This window comes from Genypterus blacodes, unplaced genomic scaffold, assembly GCF_046128005.1.
Source record: "Genypterus blacodes isolate CSIRO-AG114 ecotype Tasmania unplaced genomic scaffold, CSIRO-AGI_Gbla_v1 ptg000076l_1, whole genome shotgun sequence".
In the NCBI taxonomy this organism is placed as follows: domain Eukaryota; kingdom Metazoa; phylum Chordata; class Actinopteri; order Ophidiiformes; family Ophidiidae; genus Genypterus; species Genypterus blacodes.
The window spans coordinates 7,093,650-7,117,500 of record NW_027466885.1 but is presented as its reverse complement, the minus strand read 5'-3'; the positions used below and the strand labels follow the sequence as shown (position 1 = coordinate 7,117,500).

At 45.9% G+C, this 23,851-nt stretch overlaps 1 protein-coding gene across 5 annotated transcripts in view; it reads left to right on the top strand.

Moving 5' to 3' along the window:
* Window positions 1-23,851, top strand: part of ctnnd2a (catenin (cadherin-associated protein), delta 2a) — a 166,460-nt gene that overhangs the window by 58,897 nt on the left and 83,712 nt on the right. For all 5 annotated transcript variants that reach the window (XM_076157930.1, XM_076157929.1, XM_076157931.1 and 2 more), the window contains 3 exons: window positions 17,149-17,183; window positions 17,473-17,577; window positions 21,174-21,346. In XM_076157930.1, coding sequence (XP_076014045.1) covers window positions 17,149-17,183; window positions 17,473-17,577; window positions 21,174-21,346 — 313 coding nt within the window. The remainder of the gene's footprint in view (window positions 1-17,148; window positions 17,184-17,472; window positions 17,578-21,173; window positions 21,347-23,851) is intronic.

Here is a 23,851-nt window from a genome sequence, read left to right as displayed (position 1 = left end):
GTGCACTCAGTGTGATCAGAGCGACTGTGCTGAGCTCTTTATGTCTTCAACATACTGTATGTTAAGTTGATATACAATGTTTTTTTCTTGCAACACTATCTGAACTTGTGCATCAGTGTGGAAGTGTGTGCGTTGTAAGAATGAATCTGTGTGTGTGTGTGTGTGTGTGTGCCAGCAATAGTCTGCTGTCTCACGATTACATCATCCTATCATTATCACAGCAGATACAGCAGATTGGCTGGCGTCCATTCATGTGTGCGTTCCAATTCGTCACATCTATGTCAAACAAAATGCGTTGACGAGCTTTCATCTTCTTTTCTGTGCTTACCTGTGAGGTTTTGCTTTTTTGTTTTTGTTCACGACTTTGATTGACATTATCCTTTATGCAAATTCCACCTGGGCCCTTTTCCGTCCCGATCCTAAGTATAGACATTAGTGTCTGCGATATCACGGTGAATGATCAGAGGGAGTCTGCTGCTTTTCAAAGAGACAGCTCTAACCTTTCCCATGCTCTCCAATCACCACTCATTTTCCTCTCCTTCATCAGGGTCTCTGTGACAGGCAGCGGCTAAATATAGAGCGCGTGTGGCACTGAGCGAATAGCTGTTATCACGAAGCAGAGGGCAAAAATGAAGGCAGGCGGGGAAAAAAGTGGGTAGAACGATACCAGGAGACGCGATGGTACGAGAACAGACGGAGGCACGAGGTCGTTTAGATTTGCACTACTTTTTGATGTTTTTTCATGACAATTCTAATTTCATCCCGTCATGATTTATTTTCACAGACGAGGTTTCTGGTGAGCTTTGAGCAACATCCAGCATTTACTCAGTGGTAGATCCCATTAATCTGTTATGCCGTCTTCAAATCTCTTTGGCCGTGACAGGCTTGCATCACCTGGTTACCTGGTACCTGGAGTTTTCTGTAGCTCTGTATGCAAGTTTGTGGTGTACCGCGTGTGTGTGTATATGAGCGCTATTGGCAGCTCCCTTGTGAGGTTGCACGTCCTCAATTGCGTTCCGCTCAATAAAGCAATTTAGGCATCTCGGTGGACAACTCCTCAGAGCTGAGGACCCTAAAAAATGCCTTGCTGCAGCGCAAAGCACAGGGCATTACTGACTAACATCTGTTCGCACTGTGAACCGTCAGCGTGCGTTACAACACTGACACACACACACACGCCCCAGCATACACATGCAAACAACCCAGCTACACACCAGGACTCAATTTATCAATTTATTTAAGTTGTATATTGCAGTGAATTAGAATACAGAATTTGGATATTTGCCTGTTGGCTCAAACCCTGAGTACTTTTTAAAGGTGTAAACCCGGAAATTGAGGGTAATCATAGTTTGTATTCCGCTATTTTTGACTCTAAAACGAGAAGAAATGCCAATATAAGTATAAATGTTTCCAGCCAAGGAAAGACATTTAAAGGGAAGACATTTGATCAAGTTCCAATAAAAACCAATCTGGCAAAAGGGCGAAAGCTTGCGACGGATTTTGACGCAGTTCACAGACTCGTGCGCTTTGAAAAGCCACATTGGCGTTGGCGCATACGATCAGAAAAATGCAAAGGCCACTCGCAAAGACTTCATCTCTCTATATCGACCCAGTGAAGTACAACATTTGTGCTGAACTTTGCCTTTCCTCAGTCCTCATATTAAATTGGTTTACTGACTTGTGATTTAGCTTCAACATTAAAATAAGACTTTCCACTGAGCTTGCAAAAGTGAGACACGTTTTTTACGTTCAGTGGAACCAGCCGGCGTTGTTGTTTAAGATCAGCAGCCGGCGACACTTTGGATTCCTGTGCAGAACGGAGATATAATGCAATTAAAGCCGCAGTTATTCCTCAGCTAATCTAGTTCAACGTGTGGCTATATGATATATATGTGTGTGTGTGTGTGTGTGTGTGTGTGTGTGTGTGTGTGCGTGTGTGTGTGTGCGTGTGTGTGTGTATGTGTGTGTGTGTGTGTGTGTGTGTGTGTGTGTGCACGCGTTTGATTCCCCCAGAAAGGTCACGTGAAACATCAAAAATCCAGCCCCAACTTCTTGGCGCACGAGCTCGCTCACTTTGTATGCAGATGAGAAATTAAGGCAGCGAAACAAATGTGACCTCTAAATGAGTGTTTTGTTGTGCTTAATGGGTAGTGTTTAGTGAGGGATGGGGGTGTCAGCACCAAGGGGGGGGTGGAGAGAGAGAGAGAGAGAGGGCATAAGCCTAATAAATACCTTTCATTACCCCTTGGCAGCGACAGAATAGGTTCATTGATTTATTCCTGTTCATTTTTCCCCTTTTCTCTCTCTCTCTTTCTCTCTGTCACACCCTGCCCTGTTCATTTTCCTTCCTCTCCTCCTCCTCTCTGTTTCATCCTCATGTTTCATAACCTTCCCCCCTGCCGCTCCACAAACACAACCTGTATCTTCGCACTCGCCTGCGCTACATCGCAGCATCTATGACATCGAGTACAGCTTGTGTGTGTGTGTGTGTGTGTGCACGTATTGGCGGGGGTGTGATGATGACTCCGCTGGTTTTGATGAGCTCTGTTGACCAGACGTTCGCCTCGGGCATGTCATTCATGTATCCTGCTGTAATGTATTTATGATACTGGTGGACTACGGCCTATTTGTAAACAGAGAGATCCTCGCTTCAGGCCGAGCTGAGGTGTTTGTACTGCTGTTAGTTTCAGATGTATGCATCGCCACACTGGGAGGCACAAGGCAGGCAGGGAGAAAAGAGAACTAAACTGTTAAATAAAGTGGAAGGTGGAAAGGTGGAATTGTGGGGATTCATGGAGATTTTTGCGTTGTTTTTCTTAGCAAGGCTATTTAGAAAACGTTTCCTGCTCTAATGGCTTCTGCTTCATCCTAAACACCAGGGGTGGAGGTGGAAGGAAGAGGAAGCTGTATTAGAATGAAGACTAACACAGTGAACAACAATGTGAGAATGGGAATATGGGAATATGAGAACGTCACTGGGAATGCAGATATGTCAACCGTATGAATGCAAACAATCTCCTTACTGGTAGAAGCGGTCGATTAATGACCACAATGTCAATATTTCTCGTGTGATTCATTGAAGTGTTGGTGTCTAGAAAAATGCCAAGTTATGAGCAGACACACGCTGTCTTGATTCCAACTCACTGGGTTTGGATTGACCTAACCTGGTAGAGAAACAGCGAGTGCTACAAAGTGAAACTAACAGACCGGGCCAGAATGATAGGGGTTAGAGAGAAAGAGAGAGAGAGAGAGAGAGAGAGAGAGAGGGGGGGGGGTGAAGAGGTGTAAAGTTCATGTCCTGAGGCACTAACAGCTCTCTGATTGTGTTGTTCAGACTTGTACATCCGCCTAGAGACCCCTTCGAGTAGGTCAGTGAAAGGTTAAGACAGGGAGAGAGAGAGAGAGAGAGAGAGAGAGAGAGAGAGAGAGAGAGAGAGAGAGAGAGATGGAAGAAAAGCGATGAGTCACCACAGACGCACACAGAAACACACAAGCTCTGCTGTGTGTGTGTGTGTGTGTGTGTGTTGGTGCCCACTCCCGGCTGCTCTATAGGACTATTTATTCTAATCAAGCTGTGACATTTAGTTCCACACCAGCAGAGACACAGAGTCACACGCACGACCGCACTCGCTCACCCGCTCACACACACACACACACACACACACACACACACACACTCACACACTCTTCTTCACGCCTCTTCCCAGACTTTTCTCATGGGTAAACACACTTACTAGACTATAAAGTTGTCTTACCCCTGAGGAGACATTCATGCGGCTATAGTCTGGGCTCGGTCCTCACACACTTTCAAGCTGATCACAGCAGCTCACACACCAGTGTGACACTTGAGGAGGGCCGGAAATCTGAACCAGATCCACTTCCACTTTTCGGGTTCCTCTCCTTCTCCATCCTCTTCTTCTTCCATATTTAATTTGTGGCACAGGTTCACCTCCTCCGCACAGCATCTTTGACCTCATTCTGTCGCTCTTTTTGGGGGCCCCTCTGCCTTTCCCGCCCCTGTTTTTGCCACAGCTAAAGCACTATCCAATTACATTCCTTAATCTCACAATATCCCACTCTCCTCCCCTGTGTTGGGTGATAATAGAGGGATCCATCACACCATTAGCTGCCGGCGCTTTTATAAGCGCGGCAAAAATGCTGCATAGAGGGAACTCAAATTATAGAGCCGCTCGCTGCATTATACCTGATAATACACCTTACCTTCAGTTGTTGAGTGTGTTTGTGTGTGTGTGTGTGTGTGTGTGTGTGTGTGTGTGTGTTTGTGTATATGTGAGTCTGTGTGAGTGTTGATGATACCGTGAGTAATGACTGATGATGCATTTCCAAGGGGAGAGGAGAAAAATGGTAGCAGGTGGCAACATCTCTCACCCCGCTGCCCTGACTCTCCTCCTCGCTGCTTTATGGCTCTCAGCAGGGGGCGTGTGTGTATGCGTGACACAGGGTCGGGCGGTGGAAGTCCCGTGAAATGCGTCAGTGGAAGACATTTAACCTGAGTGACAGTATAACCCCTCTACACTCACAGGAATCGATCTTTGTTGATTGAAACCGCTCTCTTTGCCTTGATAGAGAGGTCGGCTCACTCCCGCTGCTGCTCGCCACCACCGAGTCAAATATGTGGTCAAAGAGTGGGCCGAGGTGGGAAAGTCGGAGGTGAATGGCGGGAATAGAATGAAGGAGAGAGGAGGAATCAGGTGGAACACGAGATGATGACGCTTGGTTGCAATTTTGTGTCAAGTATTCTGCTGCTGTGCGCTCTCTGACTTGGGTTCGATGGAGTCTAAATTACTTGGAGCTTCTTTCCAGGTTTTATGTCATAATGTTCCCGTCATTCCAGCTGTTGATGTAGAGCCAGACAGACAGGCTCTGGTTATTCCTGCAGGACTCGGCAGCTGGTGACTTCATGTTAGCGGCAAGGAGACGTAGACCTGCTGGGCCATCAGCAGCAGCAGCAGAAGTGTGTGTGTGCGTGTGTGTGTGTGCGTTTGGAAGAGTGTGTTTGCTGAGGAGAATCAGTAGAGGGGGTGGGGGGGAGGTGTTTGGTTCATTAAACATGCAAATGCGTGCTTATCTACCCCCAACACCAGATAGTGGGGAGAATAGATAAGAACCAACCAAAAACCCTGCCAGAGAGGCGGCGAGAGGGAAAGAGTGTGTGTGTGATGGAGAGAAACCGAGGCACGCGGAGACAAATCAGGCGTGGGGGGTAAAGACACAACCAGAGTGAGAAAGGGAGGGACGGATGGGGGGTTAAAAACAAAGGTGTGTGGCGAAGAGGCGAAAGAGGGGATGAGGAAGAGCGAGAGAGAGGGAGAGGGAGGAGAAATCAGGCGATTAACTCATACCACAGGAGTTAATGTGCCCCCAGAGGTTATATAATAGGACACCTGGCTGCAGTTTGTCATTTATTTTTGCCTGGTTTTCATATCAATAACCCTAATTGCCCCCTGTGGTGGTGTCTGATGTGTGATGATGTCGTGCGTGATGCTGCGCCTCCGCGTCGCCCATTCATCACTTATTCCTCAGACAGCACTAATCACACAAAATAATAGGTTTGTGTTTGTGATACTTAAGCAGCACGCAGGACGCTACGGTTTCCGGGTCTTGTCACTCTGTCACCCACGGCGACGGGTTCACACTGATCTCTGTGCTGTGGGTTTGAACTTCGCATCCAAGTCACAATAAACTGTGGAAGTCCGCTTTGTCCTTTGGGTCTTTGGTTCAAGGCCTCTGTTTAACCTTTGGCCACTCTTCATTCATTTAGAGGATGTGTGTGTGTGTATTTGAGTGTGTGTATTTGAGTGTGTGTGTGTGTGTGTGTGTGTGTGTGTGTGTGTGTGTGTGTGTGTGTGTGTGTGCATTTATATGGGATCACAGTCTCTGCTTGCTTTCATTAAGCCTTGGAGAGACAGATGTTTTGTTGACCACCTATTACACTGTATTGACAGGCGGTCACTGCACTCTTTAATTGCTGTGTGTGTGCGTGTGTGTGTGTGTGTGATTCTTTGCCTGCCTGCCAGCCTGGCATGGTGTGGGCAGGTCTTTCTCTGCACTTAAAGGCGACAGGGTGATCGGCGTTTGGGAGGGAGGCTTTTACGTTTAACAGGATTAAGGAAAGCCAGCTTCAAAAACGCCAACGATAATTCATAACAGAAACGAGGCGTCTGAGATGTAACAAAATACATTTAATAATATCAGTATAGAGGCAAACCATATTTTGAAAGAAACATAGTTTTTGAATGTATTTCCGTTCAACATTCAGCTTTGTATTTGTATGTACATTGTACATGTACATTCACCATAACTGCTAAAGTGTTCTTGAGCAAGACAGATCAATGCAGCATCACATCATCAAATATAGCAATGTTTACATGGACAGTAGATACTTCAGACACAAATACTTCAAACTGTTGTCAAGTTGCTCATTTGTAACCAAGCATCTTTTACATCCAATGGGGAAATTTAGATCCCATACGACCCATACATGAAGAGACGGAAAAGGAGGTGATGACGGGAGGGCAGGGAAAAGGAGGGAAGGTGTGGGCGGCACCTTAAAGGATATTTAGGAGTAAATGACAGGAGGGAAGAAGGAAGAGACGGTGGAGGTATTTTTCACGGTGACCATTAACATGCAGCGTGCAGACACCTGAGTTGCTTTCAACTTCTCCCTTTCTGATTGATGCTCACAGAACAGTCAGTGCTAGAGGGCCTCGTGACGCTCTCGGGTGTGCGTGCGTGAGAGAGAGAGAGACAAAGACAGAGACATAGAGAGTATGAGTCCTCCTGAGGCTCCTTACCCCGAGGCCAAAGGAATCCACGCCTGGAGCAGTTTGGGGGAGAAGATAGCATATCTGTAGAAATGGAGGGTGTGTGTGTGGGTGTATGTGGGTGGGTTGTATATATTTGTGTGTGTGTGCCTTCATGTGCTCCACTTCTTCACTTTTACTTTTGGGGTAAAAACTTGCCATCACTTGTGTCATTAGTGCCAACAAATGTCAGATACAGCAGCAAATGGGCGAGTGGACAGACGACTCGCACAATCACAGTTATTTATGTTATTTCTGTTAGAGGTGAACGTGTGGGCGAGCGTCTTCCCAGGAGAGGAAACCCAACGCTGCCATTATGCTTTCCGTTGTGACTTTTATCGTCTGCTGTCGAGGCTCACAAATGAGTTGTCGTTGCCATTGTGAACAAATGAGTCAGACTTAAAAATCTACATATCAATGAAATCCCAAGCTCCGACATCAGTATTGCAAGCAGGCGGTCTGGACAAAACGCAAACTCTCGTGACCTGTGTGGATGAAAGGTTACCATTTGCTGTCTGACAATGACATCGGCAGCCAGATTTCCTTTTTGCATGTAAATGTAAGTGTTTAAATGTGAAATAGATAGAGAATAGACATTTGTTCTGCCCCAGACTTTTAGCTCTGGACAGTCGTTGCCTCTTTTGATTTGGTTTTGCTCATAAAGTTTGTTGTTGGATTTAGTTTTCTGGCTTTTCGGTCTTGGCTGGATCCCCTATATCTTCCTTAAAGGAGATGTGAATGTGAACTTAAGCATGGATGGACATCAAAATCCTTAAGTTCAGGATCGGATAATGCACAAATCAGTCCGAAGCTTCACGTTGGAGGCGGCAGATGTGCTCCAAACATCGCACGGCTTTGAAACAACGGTTCTGTCGCGTGCCGTCTGGCTGCCTGGCTGCTGAGCTTCAGCATGTTAAAGCCTGGCATCGACTCTGAGCTTCTCCCTCTGGCGATATTCGCTCACCAAAAGAGGTCTTTGCAAGTGCGCTTTCTTCTCCAGATGAGTCGCATTGGGATGAAAAGAGAGCATTGCGACACGGCGGGAAAGTGTTTGGCCACGGCTGAAATGGAGAAACAAAAAAAACAAACTTCAAAGTGTTTCTGTTTCTGTTTTCGTCGTGACCAAGTGGCCGCCGCGTCGTGCGTTGCATTCAGACGGCGGCTCGTCAAGGTCCAGTCACGAGTAGAGACGGGAGAAGGTGAAGGCGTCGGAGAAATATTAGAGAAATATTTCACCCTTTTGTTCTTTTGTGCATCATAGACAGATTTTCCGCTTGGGGCTTCTGTGCCTTATACTAGAAAGCGCGTTGGTTTTCATTTTTCATGCTGTGTAGACGCCATGAAAGTGAAATGTGATTGTGGTTACGGTCTGATTAGAAATCTTTGACCCCAATAAAATATCGCAATCAAAACAATCAAACAACCCGACGCTGATTTTTCCAGCAATCAGGATGGAAAATATTACCTCCCAGCATTCATTACGAATGTGTGTGTGTGTGTGTGTGTGTGTGTGTGTGTGTGTTGAATTTTACACTTGTCCAGATGCAAATTCACATTTTCCATCCTCACATTTAATAAAAAAAAACAATTTTAGGTGTTTTATTGGATTTCTGTGGAGGCGCATTTGTGGAACTCAATGGAACGTCATCTTCTCTGTATTAGTGCTTACAGATAAAAGCCGAAAAAAATGAAAAATAATAAACAACAGGAAATTACCTGCACAATTTCTTACAATGCATTTTCAGCCCCAAAATATGAGACGCGAACAAACAAGCAGTATATTGACGTCACTTCATCAGCTTAATAACATTCCACGACCGTCCTCCTCATCAATTATATGCCAAAGAGTGAGTAAAAGCAGTTTAACAAGCTGAAGCGCTCGTTTCCACCAACCTGATGTGATTTGCCGGTGCTCTTCTTCACGCTTTATAATCGAATAAGTGTACTCCCCGCCCAAAGAAGTTGTTTTTCTTCTTGTGTTGTGGACTAGAACAGCAGAATCTCCATCGTATTAGGCGTTTTTTAATAAATGATCGAAGTGATGAGGTAATGTATTGTTTATGATGATGGTTAGCGATCAAACTGTGGAGATGTTTGACTGAAGATACTCTGAGGAGGGAGTGATAGTGACATCATCAGTCATCTTCTCCATATCTGGGACCCGTGTTTGAAGTTTGATCCGATCACTTTGACGGATTCATGCAGACAACAACGTTACAAATTACATCTTTGAAAGGGGATGAAAATGGAAAGATCACTCAGAAAGCCGCTGTACTCCAATTTAGCCAGATGGGCCTCTGTGTGTGTGTGTGTGTGTATGTGTCTTAGATGGAGCGGTTGAATCATTGCACTGCAGACATTGTGATATATTTTGATGGCTCCTCTCCTACTACTTCATTAAAAACCTTTCCCCCCCGCCGCATGTCCGTCTGAATCACACGCTGTATATCTGTGTCTAAACACACAGCCTACACATGTAAACTTTACTATCACACACACACACACACACACACACACACACACACACACACTCATGCAGACGCCGTGTTATTTGTGTGATGGAACACGTACATTATTCATTTACAGTCCAAAGAGCCCATTCACCCTCCTGTGATCACTCGAGCAAGGCATTAATATTCACCACATGCCTCCATTATTGTTTTCAGACAGACTACATCAGAGTCTGCAGGGGTCATCATTTATCACACAACACTTTGCTATATGTTGTGTGTAAATGAATGAGATAGAGCTTCTGTAATTGGAAGTCGGTGCGCGGGTCAAATTAAAGTGCAGTTTGGAAGTGAGGGTGTATTCAGGGACGTCTGAGAGGCAGATGGAGTTCAATGCCGAGCAGCAATCCAAGTGGAGTAACGGGACCAGAGCCAGGAATGAGTCGGAGTGTGTCCGTGTTTAGTGTTCTTACATGTTGGAAGTTTAAGTCAGTGTCATCAAACGCTCATGAATATTGACAGTGCGGGGCTCATGTTGAGCCATTATCCCAATCACACACTCAAGCAGAGACAGTCCTTATGCGGTCTAAGCTTACCACTGTGTGTGTGTTTGTGTGTATGGAGACACAGAGCAGTGGTAATTGGTCCCACGGGGGCCCCAAAGGTATAGACGGTGTGAAGAGAATAACCCTTCATGTGCGCACACACACACACACACACACACACACACACACACACACACACATGCTAATATATCCCTTCACTGGAGTAGAAGCTGTTGAGAGTGACTCAGTGACTCCCACTAAATCAGAGGTCTTCAAGAAGGGGGTCCGTGGAGGTACTGTAGGGGGGTCGCGACATTTTTGGTTGAGTAGACAGAGATTTAAATTGTGTTTCCCCACAAATTGAAATGTCTTTAGATCAGTTGTCTCCAACAGGTCGCTTGCAGGCTACCAGCAGTTTCTGAGTAGCTCGCAAAAGGTTCAAAGCATACGTACATTTGACAACGCGTCACTTGGTAAAGCTGTTAAAATTTCTATACAAACAAATTCACAGACATCCTGCCCCCTTTTGTCACAAAACGATTATAAGCCAATCAGCTGTCAGTCCAACAAATGACACTGCTGTCATGTTTGCTTTACGTGACACCGTAACATTGGGCTAGCAAGCGCACGCCAGATTTGAGGATGACCACGGAAAATAGCCCCGATAAAAGGCAACAAATATGCTATTTTTACAGGGAATGTGAAGGGAAATTTCGACAGTGATATGTGGACAGACAAACATGAAATATAAAAGGTATAGTATAAGTAAAATCAGTAATAACATTGTTTTGTTTTCTTTGAGATTACTATGATGTGAATTCATTAGTGTGAGTTTGACACTGAAAATGTATACAGAAAAAAAAGCTCATGTTGCTGAATTGAAGTGCATTTCAATACAAACTGTGAGTGTTAGATATCGAAATTTTGTAGATGTTCACACAGAAGACGCTTATTCAGCTGGTGTGAGTGGAGAATCAGCCATGTGGACAAAGGTTACTAATAATGTAAAACATGAGGAGCTCTCTGACACTTAAATGAATGAATCCAACATATTGTAGTGAATGGATGAATGGAGGCAGAAGATGTTATCTTTCATCTATTACCAATGTGTGTAATTTGATCTACTGTGCTGTCAAACGACTCTGTGAAGCCATCAAAGCTGCAGCATCACTTGGAGACAACCCACAGCCACTTAAAGACAAACCTGTTGAATACTTCCAAACTAGTCTCAAAGTGCTAGTCTCACCACGGTTGAAAAACACTGATTTAGACCATCGACTGCTTCGCCCCCAAAGCTCTGAGATGCCTGATCCACCCGTTGCATCGTTGCATTACTGCTGACCTTGAGTGTGTGTTGGTGTGTTTGTGTGTGTGTGTGTGTGTGTGTGTGCTTGGGTGTCTGACAGTGGCAGAACGCAATTCATCTTGAGGACTAGACACACACGCTGGGGTGATTTTTGCTTGTCATCAAAAAGAAATATGATTCAAGCAATCTCATGAACGCCCGGTAAATGGACAGAATGCACACACACACACACACACACACACACACACACACACACACACACACACACACTACCTCTCAACTAGATGAACAGCCCTGTGTCGACTTGAATGCGATGTGGGAAGTGTGGAAAGTTCCGAAACTCCTCCATCATTCCGTTCTAATGACACGTCAAACAGAAATGTGCCACATTTCCCACCAAACCTGTAAATTGGATGGCATGAAAGTGTTGGAGACGACACACACGCCCTGAAATTTGACAAAAAAAAACTGGAGTCACTCCATGTCGTCGGCACATTTGAGGCACTGATTTTAAGAAACCTGTTCCTGTTGATTGACTGCACCTCGTCTCTACCTCGCTGATGTGCAAATAACAATGCGGCGCGTAGTAACAATCATCAGCTACTGTCGCCAAAACCGTTTCCGAGCCAGCGACACATCTGACAGTTTTCCATCGCGACGTCGGCCAAGAGTTTTCACCCTCGGCCTCCCGTTGTTAGAGCCGCCGTCTCTGTGTTGTCTGCGGCGGCTGGCGGCGTGCTGATACGTGACGCGCCCCTGTGATCTTTAATTTGCCGATGTGCTTAGCAGCCAGTGAAGTGTTGAGTGGTCTGGTGATGTTATTATTCATATGTGAGGGTGTATTGTTATGCAAATATCATCACTGCCTTTATCACATGTGATAACAGTGCAGTCAGGCGGGTCTTAAGGGAGCCGATAGCGCCTCCGTTCCAAATAATATCATATCATGGATTTGTTGGAATGTTCCCTTTTTGTTGTTGGTAGTTTTCCGTTTGGTGGTCAGTCTGGAGTTTCGCCCCTCATCTGTCTTGTGTTTGGAGTCAGTGGCTGGCTGCGGACTCACTGTTGGTCCTCCTGAGAGGCGTCTGCACCTCGGGCCAGATTTGTTCTTTTAAATTCCGGTACGTTTGAGACGCTCACTGCACCCGGCCAAGATATAGTTGTTTTTTGTTGCGTTGAGTCAAACCCAGAGAGGTGTAAGGAATTAGATTCCTACAAACAGCTCAACGCTTTCTGCAGGCTCAGATCTACGTGTGTGTGTGTGTGCGTGCGTGCGTGCGTGCGTGCGTGCGTGCGTGCGTGCGTGCGTGCGTGCGTGCGTGCGTGCGTGCGTGCGTGCGTGCGTGCGTGCGTGCGTGCGTGCGTGCGTGCGTGCGTGCGCGCGCGTGTGCGTGTGTGTGTGTGTTTGTGATCCACACCCACCCTGCTTATCTCATTCCTATCCGTGGAAGGGGGAACTATCTCCTTCCCCTCTGTTATTCCACACTGAGCGTATCTTCCTCCTCCTACCGCGTCGGCAGCTGTGTTTGTATCCTTGGGATCCTGTCGTCTCTTTGTTACTCACCTGCCTGTGGCTCCTGCTACACACCTGCACTTTGAGGGGATCTCTCTGCGGAGAGCCTCTCTGGAGGTTTCTCCCTCCTTTTTCCCTCCAGACCATCCCGGTTTTCCTGGTCTTCCCTGGAGAGCTTTGGGCTGGAGCACTGTTAATGTGCCTGTAAAGCCCCTTTGAGATGGTTTGCATTATTATTCTACGCAAATTTACAGATATGTGTGTGTCAAAGCTGCATTTAAAGATTTGAATCCTGTAGTTAACAAATAGATTCATAGCATTTGACCATTACATCATCAAAAGTCAGCATTAACAAAATCGTTCAATTCTGAAGATAAATTCTAAAGTGCACTTTACAGAGCGTTTAATCTTCAGTTCAGTCATGAGTTATAACAGTAAGCCTTTGTTGAATGAGTATAAATATTAGGCTGCCCCTGCGTCTGTGGAGAACAGGCAGGCCACGAGTCCCAGCTGAATTAAACATGAAGGTATTGTTTCTATATGTCTGCCACTGCACAGCGCCCACAGCCCACCTATCTATTATAAAATACACACACTATACGCTGAGCTGAGCAAACCACAGCTGCTGCTCCCATGGGACACACATATACACACACATATACGTACACCCTCTGCAGTCTGTTCCATCCAGACGTCATTTAGGAAATTCCTGGATATGGAAGTTTGCTCGGATGTTGGTTCGAACTTTCCGAGACGCTGGCAAACAAACAAACAAACAAAAAGACTTGAATTAGGATGGCTGTCAGTCAGAGCTGGGGTCAAACACACACATTTGCACGTATGTATTTTCATCACATATTGACACGTGCACACACACACACACACACACACGAGCACACACACTTAACCCGCAGACAAACAAATCACACTTGAAGGATGCAGGTTTGGGTTTGTATGTGCATGTGTAGGACTAGAAAGTGTGTGAGTGGGTGAGCAGACATCTGCAGCGCGTTGAGATATATCTCCATCGGCCGGCGTGAGTGCGGCTGTGCGTCGCTTTCTCTCTTTTTTTTCGCAGGAATCGTTGTTTCTGTCACGCCACTCAGTCGTCAGGGGTTGGAAGTCAACTCAGAAAACACTTTGACTGGAAAAACTGCCACTCAGCTGTCACATCTACAAAAGTTTGTCCTCAGCCTTGCGTGCACAATAACCACTGCTATCTGACTAGAGTGTGTAAACACACACACACACACACACACACACACACATATAGACATTATCTAGGTACATTTGCAACTTGGCCACAGCGTTTTAGCATGTTTTTTGTTTTCATTCTTTTGTTTCGCATTTTCCATTCACTGCACAAAAGGCAATGTCAAAACTCTCCAACCTCTCTATGACACATACACGCACAAACACACATACACACACACACACACACACACACACACACACACGCACCCACGCCCTATTCTCCCCTCCCCTTTGAGCTGAGAGCGATAAAAGACTGCTCCTCTCCCGCCTTTGATTGACAGATTGCCATTATGGTGTCACACTGACGATGATGAACACGGTTGTTATGACAACCATCAGCCGGGGTAGATACGTAATCCCCAGGACAGACGCCTTCTTTAATACATGAATACGGGGGTCCCAAAAGCAGCATCGCATCAAAAAATAAATAAAGCCACCTGGCAGAAATTTTTGATTCACAAATTTTTCGGAAATATATAATAAATAAATAAATAACTCGGCAGCAGTTTGATGACAGTTGTCACAGCTAACCAAAGGTAACGGCGGCGTGACTTTCCAGGGTTTTATCTGCTGTGAGGGGCACGCCGTGGGTAATTAAAGCAAATTATACAGCACGGGCCAAGTGCAGCGGTTTATTGGTGTCCCTTCATTACTCACCTAAAATGAGTCATAACAGTGAGGGACAGATTGAATAATTGGTTCTAACAAGCGACGTGCCATCTTAAACTCACACGGCCACCTGCTTATGTATATTTAACAGTTAGATGTAATCATGGAGCCTCCTTCTGAGGTTATTAGAAGGTTTATAGCGCATTGATTGTCAGCTATTAGCCTCGTACCCGTTTGGCTTGAATGCCGACGTTTGAGCGCTTGAGCCGGGCGGTCTGAAATCGCATTCAAGCTGGGCCGTCTGACGCACCAAGCACACTGAGCCAAAGATCAGCTCCAGGACTACCAGCATTCCTCGCGTCCTTACTTCATCTTTGTTGCGTCATCAGTGGAGAAACTACGTGGGAAATTCAGCTCACCGGCTTGGGAAATGTGGAATAAACTGTGGATTGATGGTTGGAAACTCTGTCTCTCACTCTCGCCCAGGCATTTGTGGACGCCAGACAGAGCATGATGGTCTATTAGGCTCCTGTTATAATGCTGGCGGTAACCAAATAGCCCGGGACTGCACACCAAGCCTGCCATTTATGCCTTTCTACAACTCAACGGGAGAGCAATTATCAAGGACGTAAAGTGCTTTCAATTCAGCATGGGGGGGAATGTGAAACGTGTGTGTGTGTGTGTGTGTGTGTGTGTTTTTGAATTTATTTTTTAGTTTGTTTGCATGCTTGTGAACCAAAAAGTTACTAAAACATCTCCCTGTTAATGAAATACAATGAAATGCGGCAATAAGTGTGGCACATAAACACACACACACACAAACACACATGCAGGCAGCCTTATCTGGAGCTTTCTTAAGTGGTGCTATCTGTGATGGGAGGCGGCGGATTTGGATTTGGATTTGGGCAGAGGCTTGTGTGGCATTGTGTAACTCTTCTGGAGGCCTAATGACTCATGACGGATGCGCCTCAGCACACGCCTAATTCCTCTCTGGAACCAGACGCCATGCACCTTCAGATGCTTTACAACGTTTCGGCCACATCGATATTCCACAAACACACAAGTATTTGTTGCGTTGAGCTTATTTTGCTGTCACTACACGTCCGGTACTTTTAGTTTTACCACATTTTACCTCATTGGTGTGTTTGTGTCACCTAAGCTGTCCTCCCTCTCTCTCTCTTTCTCTCTCTCTCTCTCCCTCTTTCCCTCTCTCGCCCCATCAGCCATATATAGACTTCTCCACACAGTGCAATCACTCCACCTATAGCGCAGGCATGATTACCAGCCCATGGCCAGGCAGCATAAAACCACGTCAGCTCTTTTAAGTCTTTCTTTGAGCTTTTTTTTTCGCCCTCTTCCAAGTCTGTCAGACGGCTCGGCCTTCCGCTACCACCGAGTATCAAGAAAGACCCAAGGCTTCCGTGAGCATCCTCCTCAGAAGCTCCACACAGGCTGGACGTATCCTGTTCTATTTCAAAGGGATACTCAGGTTGGAGAGATCTTTGAAATTTCCGAAGAAGAATGACTTAAGCACCAGAAACGTTCACTTTCCCTCCCTCCTCGTCCTCCATCACGGCTAAGTGGTTTCCTCGGCTGCCTCGTCGCTGCCGGGCGAACCTCTTGCTATTACCCTCTTTGCCTTCCCAGTTCGCCCCTCTGTGTGCTTTTAACCACTGCACGTGTTACATAAAACCGACGCTCTGGCATGTAAAGCTTTGTTCGAGAACAGAATGGAGTCAAGCGGTTCAATCAGATCAGCTCTCTTTAAAAGAATAAATTTGCGCACTCACACTCGTGCACAGACGTTCAATTAGACAGACGCTGTATGCGGAATGCCAAACTGAGTCTAATTGGGGACCTAGACCCGGACAGGCGGTCTGATGGTACAGATGAAGTCAGATGAAAGTGTGTATGTATCAGTTAGTCTGTCCGTGTCTGCATTGATCACGCAGCAGACGGCTCAATATCCCCCCACCCCCTGTCTGTTTCCCTCTCTTTGTTGCCCCCCCACCCATCAATCATGGATCAATCGACGGTCATCAAGAAGCACACAGCAGTGTGTGTGTGTGTGGGAGAGAGAGAGGGGGGGAAGATTTAGCAGAGGCAAAGTGAAGAAGAGCTGGAAGGAAATAAAAGCCCGTTTTTTTATTTTCTTCCCCTTTTTTTGTTTGTCTTTTATTTGCACCGATGAATAGAAAGTTGCGGATCAAGGACGATCGGGACGCGTTTGATTTGTGGAGACGGGAGTGATGCACGGGAGGACAAGGGAGATGTAGGCGGGAGGAACTCGGCTGCCCCCCCCTGCTGTGTGCCAAAGTAGCGCACTGTTGATTCCGTGTATAACACATCTGAGAGTCGTTATTCCTTTTTGATATATTTGACTTGTTTGACGGATATTAAGGCACAGACAGTGAACGTGATGAATGTTTTATTTTGGAATGAAAAGTCTTGATTTAATGGTGATATAAAGCAGGTTCAAGGTAATAACCGCAGTGTCTCCTCTATAAATAAGACTCTGAAGGTGAATGGACCATCCAAGGTTTTATCTTGTGTTTAATATATTTTGCTTTTGGTGGTTTGTTGCAAAGAGGGTGTTTTGTTTTGCTGTACGTCCTTTATTCATATTCTCCCTCTGCCTCTCTTGCAGTTCGGCGGATGAACAGTTTCGCTGGAGTACTCAAGGTAAAGGACACCGCAAACGCTCTTGGTCTTTATGTGGCTTCTTGGCATTGGATTCTGCATGGTTAACACGCCACACACATGTATATACACGCATACACACACACACAAACGTCAAAGTGGTGTCAAGCCGAGGCCACTGTTGGTCTTGTAATCATTAATCCTTTGTCTTAATCTGCTTTTGCAACAATCACAAACATGCAACCCTCACCCCTCTCTCTCTCTCTCTCTCTCTCTCTCTCTCTCTCTCTCTCTCTCTCTCTCTCTCTCTCTCTCCCCCTCTCCTTCACAGCGGACGGACATAAGGACATTGAGGATGAGTTGACCACAGGTTTGGAGTTGGTGGACTCGTGCATTCGCTCTCTCCAGGAATCAGGAATACTTGACAGCGGAGAACGTAAGGACACTGATCAGCATCTCTCTCTCCCTCTCTCTCTCTCTCTCTCTCTCCCTCTCTCTTTCCCCCGCCCCCTCTGTGAGTATCCTTAAGATCTTGAGGAGTCTATTCAATTCCCAGTTATCTCCGGTTAATGCTATTGACTTGAGTCAGAGAAGAGTACAATTGCAAACCAAACACAAAATACAATCAAAGCAATGGTGCTTAAAGGGCAGAACGACTGAGCTTCTTTCTAATCATTCCTTATTGCAGTCAGATGTGTTTGTGGTTGAAATGAGGTGTTTTCAGGCTGCAGGACTCAACTCTGACTAAACATCACAACATTTTTGTGAAACCATCTTGAAGACCACTGTTGAGTGTGTATCCGGCCCCAGCAGGAGCCCTCGGCCGCGCCCTCGGAGCTCCCCGCTATTGCTGCCCCTTGTCGTAAACGTGTGCCTGAAATATGTGATCGGCGCTCCGAAAGAAAAACAAACTCCCACAGAATACGGGAGTTGCCAGAGAATCCGGACCGCCGCTGCAATCTGAGCGGTGCAGATGGAGCGTGACCTTTTACAGGAACGCCAGTGTTCCAAGTTGTTTTGGCTACATTTCCCCCATTACCAGGTCTCTGCATTCATCGTAAACAAGCTGTTTATCCAGCTGAACCTAACCTTTTACCCATCCAATCCTATATGAGGAAATTGGCATTTTGAACTTTGCCCTTTTGTCACGTAACACTGTTTGCGACGCGCAATTTGTATCCCACGCCACGTAATCTGGATTAATCTGCATTCAGAGTCTTAACTGAAGGGAAGCAGCCCAGGTATCCAATCCCAGTTAAAAATTACACCCTCTCTCTCTCTCTCTCTCTCTCTCTCTCTCTCAGTGTCCCACTCACTCACACATTCACACACAAACACACAAAAATCAGTCAACGAAAACAGATTTTCCCTGCCACTTTTGAATTCATCCGTCCCCCTCAGTGTCCTGTAGTTCTGTTATTCTCATAAAAGAATTCACACAGTGATTGAATGGCGGCCTGCATGTGAGTTCTCACTAAATGTGCTTGGCATTTACTTTGCAGGTCATCGGTTTTGGAACACTGCATTCCCATTTTCACTTATTGTCTGCTGACCTTTTTGATGGTTAATATTGCAGTAATGGATGGCATTTAAGAATCGCTCGGCGCGTTTCTACATTTGCAGTGTGTGCGGCTCTTTACCTGTGTTATATCCACATGACTCATGAATTTGTAGCGCCTAGACCTACTTACACCTACATACACCCGCAGGTAACAAACACAAGCATGTATGACAACACAAATGCTGAACAGAATCCCAAATTGAAAGCCAATTTAGCTTTTTTTTTAATTATTTAGTTCAGAATTGTTGTCCCTGGTTGGCTTTGTTGGAGTGCATGCAGAGCGCAGGGACGACGTGGTAGATAATTGCACTCTCATCTTCTTTGCAGCGGGTGTCACCCTGTGGAAATATGACTCGTATTTGCACACTTTTATATCGTAGGTGCTCCATTCTCAGAGGTTTCTGCTCTATTTTGAGGGTTTCAGCTGAAAGCACAGTAGCGTGTTGGTGCAGATAAATCCATCACAGGCTCCGGCTTTGTTTTTAGTCCCAAATGAGTCCCCCACCGAAAATGAGCGGTAAATTCATAGGTTCAGTGGCACTTCGCTGTCTTCCGCTAAAGGTTGCACAGAACAAAGTGTCTCTTTTCTTCCATTCGACAGTTTGTCAGGTGTTTGTCAAAGAAGATGAATAAATATAAGACGCAGGAGGTGGAGGAAGAAAGTTCATCGCAAGAAATGTTTGCCGCAAAGCAATGAGTGATGGATTTGGGAGGATCTTATCTGAGAAATGAACCTTATCTTCACTGGAAAGAAGCAATAAACTTTCCATGCAAACGTGGATTTGACTAATAACTTCTGAAATATTAATGTTTTCCATGTGAGGACCGTTTTCCTCATCTGAAACTCAATCATTTGTATGCATTGTACAAATCCAGTTATTATCTCTCTAATGACCTCACCGTCACATGCAACACCCTTATATTCTTACCACACGCACACACACACACACACACACACACACACATACACATACACACACATGCACGCACGTGCAATTTAACAATAAAATAACAAGTCTGGCTGATAAGTTTGGGAGCTCCCACTCAGTGTGCACAAGGCAAAGTGCTGTTTAATAATTCATGGGGAAGCAAAGGGATGAATTGAGATGAGAAACAGAAGTCTTCTGTTGATCGAGAGGAGGAGGAGGAAGAGAGGAGTCGAATTTGGTTCGCGGCTCGCAGGGGATTCTGGGAGAAAAGAGGGGGAACGTGTCAGGTTTATCAGGGCGTTAATCAACATGTTTCGAAAGGTTTAAGTCAGGAAAGTGAGAAAGGAGACGGAGGAGAAGATTGGGAACTGACACACACACACACACACACACACACACAGTTTGCCTTATTTACACTATGAACTGTAAGCATATAGATGTTACACACTTTTAGTGAGTAAAAATAGCATCTTGATGAAATATTTACTTGGCGCTGAGCGTGCAGGTAATCGACCTAAAGGCTCTGCACCAGAACACAACCACAAACATACACACACACACACACACATATCCCTTTAAGTCTGCACTGCACACACACAAACACACAAAAACACACACACAGATACTAAGTGGTTTCTAGCGGTTCCCTTCATTGCTTCTCCTGTGCCGTGTCGTGCAGTGTGTGTGTGCAGTTGTACTCTGTGCTCATCCTCCACCAAACAGATTTGGCTCGTATACAGCGTTTCTTCCAAGTTAAGAACCTATTGACGCCTTTTAAACAAGGAGCAGTGTGTGTGTCTGTGTGTGTGTGTGTGTGTGTGTGTGTGTGTGTGTGTGTGTGTGTGTGAGTGGTCCATTGCTGGGACTGTGGACGTGTACGGGAGGTAAATTGAGATTGGTTCGACTTGAATGAAGCCGTACTACAACATGTTGTGACTCTCACTGAACAACATTCGCAAACCTGGGTTTCCCTTCTTCTTCCTCCCTGTGGTTGATCATATAAGTCCAAATGAAGGACGCCATGATTCAACTTCTAATGTGTCAGTTACAACTTCTTTCCTTTTAGCCCTCCTCCTTCTCCTCCTCCCCCCAGCCTCCCATTTTTCTTCCTCTTCTTCTTCCTGCTCCTCCTCCTCTTCCTCCTCCTCCTCTTCCTCCTCCTCCTCCTCCCGTTCTCTCCGCTCCTCTGTTTCTCTTTGCCTCTGCTAATAAATTATGTATGCCATCTCCAACTCACGGAGTGCTGCACTGCTGCACTATCTGCTCTAAATTGCCGCTCTCTCTCTCTCTCTCTCTCTCTCTCTCTCTTTCTCTTCCCCATCTCACTCTTCGCCTCTCAATCTCTCCCCCTTCTCTCCCCTTTCCCTCCTTCTCTTCCTCTTTATGTATTTATATCTCAAATCCGACCCAAACCCCGCACCCCCCACCCCCTCCCCCTGCCACATCCACAAACACACACACACACACACACACACACACACACATACATACACACACAAACACAACTACTACCTCTCTCTCTCTCTCTCCCTCTTTCGGTAGGACCGGCTCTCCTTTCCCAGAGTTCCTTGCAGCTCAACTCCACCCCGGAGGCTTCGCTCCAGTACTCTGCCAGCTACCATAGCAACCAGACACTCGCCCTTAGCGACAGCATCTCCGCAGCAACTCCTCAGCGCAGCGGGCAGGTTGGGGGAGCCGTGCACAGCTACAACCAGGTAGGAAACCCTGCTGCAGACTGATAACATTCAGCATGATAGCGATGATGATGATGATGATGATGATCCTTTACGGGGGCCCCTGTGTCCATTCATCCAAACTTACTCACTTAAATGCATTCTTGCTAAACTTGCTTTGCATCTTGTGAAGCGTAGAAGATGTTATAGAAAAGCATCATGGGAGGATTTACTCACTTTTGCCGATGAATGAGTGTGTGTGAGGACCAGCGTGGTGTTGGGATGCATCACACGCCGGCTTTCAGTTTCCCCCCGCAGCTCCCTTTACCACATGCATCCCACTCTATGCGGCTTAACGTGCAGACGCCCGTGTCACGCTGTTTGACAGCACAATTAAGCATATCGGAGCGCCGGAGATAAGCGCATATTTACGCCGAATCCCATTTCACTCACCTTTTTCGCTCGACACGGTTTCGCTAATGTCGCTGCAACTTTCCCTCCTTTGCGTTCCCGTCAAATCAGTTTGAAAGGAAGCAGGTTACAGGACGAGGTTTATGTGCCGAGACAAGGAGACGATTAAAATGCACGCAGGGAATCTCAGTGTTATATTTACAAGGACTTGAGCAAAAAAAAAAAAAGTAGTTATAGCATCGGGGAGAACTCACATATTAATCACAGGGATGTTGCTGATGAAGAGCAAAACCTCACCAATTACTTTCCACCCAACAGGAGCCAAATGATTCTCAATTTTTAATTCCCTTAACATATAAACGGTTCTACACTATCACTTCATATCACTTCAGCTTGCGTGTGTATCTGTGTAATCAGTAAGCAGCTGCGGTGCTTCATTAAAGAATATCACCCGCGTCTGGGGCCAAGGTGTGATAGCTTTGTGTGCTGTGTGAGAGTAGCAGGAAATGTTTTAGATTGATAATTAGAAGCTACGTAATTATTCAAAAAAGTGTTTTTCAGTAAGAGTTCTATTTCTGAAGCAAAGGTTGTTTTCGATGGGAGAGAAGCGATGGTGTTTGTTGGTCTTTGTACACACATTCCTTCACATCCCCCCGCAGTCACATGCAAAGGCTCATTTCAGAAGTGTTTATAGAGAGGGAGAGAGAGAGACGTCAGAGAGGCGCTCAGACGGGCAGATAGAGCGAGTTTGGATTCTCAGAATTTTCCAACATTTCTTATCCCCCTGTTAGACTTTGTGCTGCTGTGTTCTTGTCCTCCTTTCCCTCCTCCCTTCTTCCTTCCCTGTCCTCTCTGCTCACCATCTCTGGCGATGGGAGCCTGTGTGTGTATGTGTGTGTGTGTGTGTGTGTATATTCTCCTCTCTGATGTTTTGGGCTTGTCAGAGCAATGGGGCCAGTGTTGTCAGCAGGCCTTGTTACTCCCCAGCGTCGCTCTAAGCAGACCGCTGCAGCTCGATAAGGCAGGCGTGGCGCTTTGCATGTCCTAATATCTTATGCGTGTATCTTGTTTGTTTGTGTACGTGCACGCTCGGGTGTGAATATGCACAGCGGCGGCGGCTTTTATGCGACGCTTTTGTTTGGAAATTGGGCACAAGTAAAGTGTTTGTGAGAGGGGAAGTGAAAGGTCTAACGTGGCTGCAGCTGCTCTGTGGGGTATTTATAACCTTGAGAGGCCGTGTTTTAATAATGCATGGAGACATGGCACCTCAAACATCCAGTGTTTTACTGGAGGAGAGGAGAGCACAGCAGGGTGACATATCATACAATATAGAATAGCACACACACACACACACACCATTCATATAACTGACAGTTTTTCTGCAAACATATAATTTATGTACTCAGAGGATAATCCATCTGTCCCTCCACTCGCCTCCTCTTCCCCAGTCTGAAGTCCATTTTCAAGGTGGATTCCTATTGTTGGAGTGTTTAACACACACACACACACACACACACACTCACGCACACTCACACACACTCACACACACACACACAGCATCCAGCGACACAAGCGATTAATCGTGGTTCCTACACTGAGTTTAGTGGCCTGCATCTCATCAGCCTTACATCTCTCTGCTGGCCCCATAACCTACTAAACTGACACGGGGGACGTATATAGGAGGTTTTTTATGGCGTGCACTATTCTGGATGTTGGCTCACACGCCAGCCGACAGGACCCACACACACCTGTATTTATCCACTCTGTGTGTTTGCACTAAAAAACATAGCAAGTGACATTGTGTGCATAGAATCCCATGTATGTGCATTTCCAAGCTGGTAGAAAACTTGGACCTTAGATGGAAATTCAGGTGAATGTATTCCATTTTCGCTATTTTTCAAGCTGCAAGTGCCCAACATGCCAAAATATTGCCAACTGTGTTTTTTTGTGGCAGAGAACCTTAATATTCTTTGTTGTTCGACTGGAATTTGATGTTGAATTGAAATGTCAGAAAAGTAATATGTGAGGTTTCAGTGGAGTTTACTAAGCAGGGAAGAGATCATATTGCGTTAAAGCCAGATTTATAAACACCCACAGACGCACACAGACACACACACTATTACTGTCAAACACGCG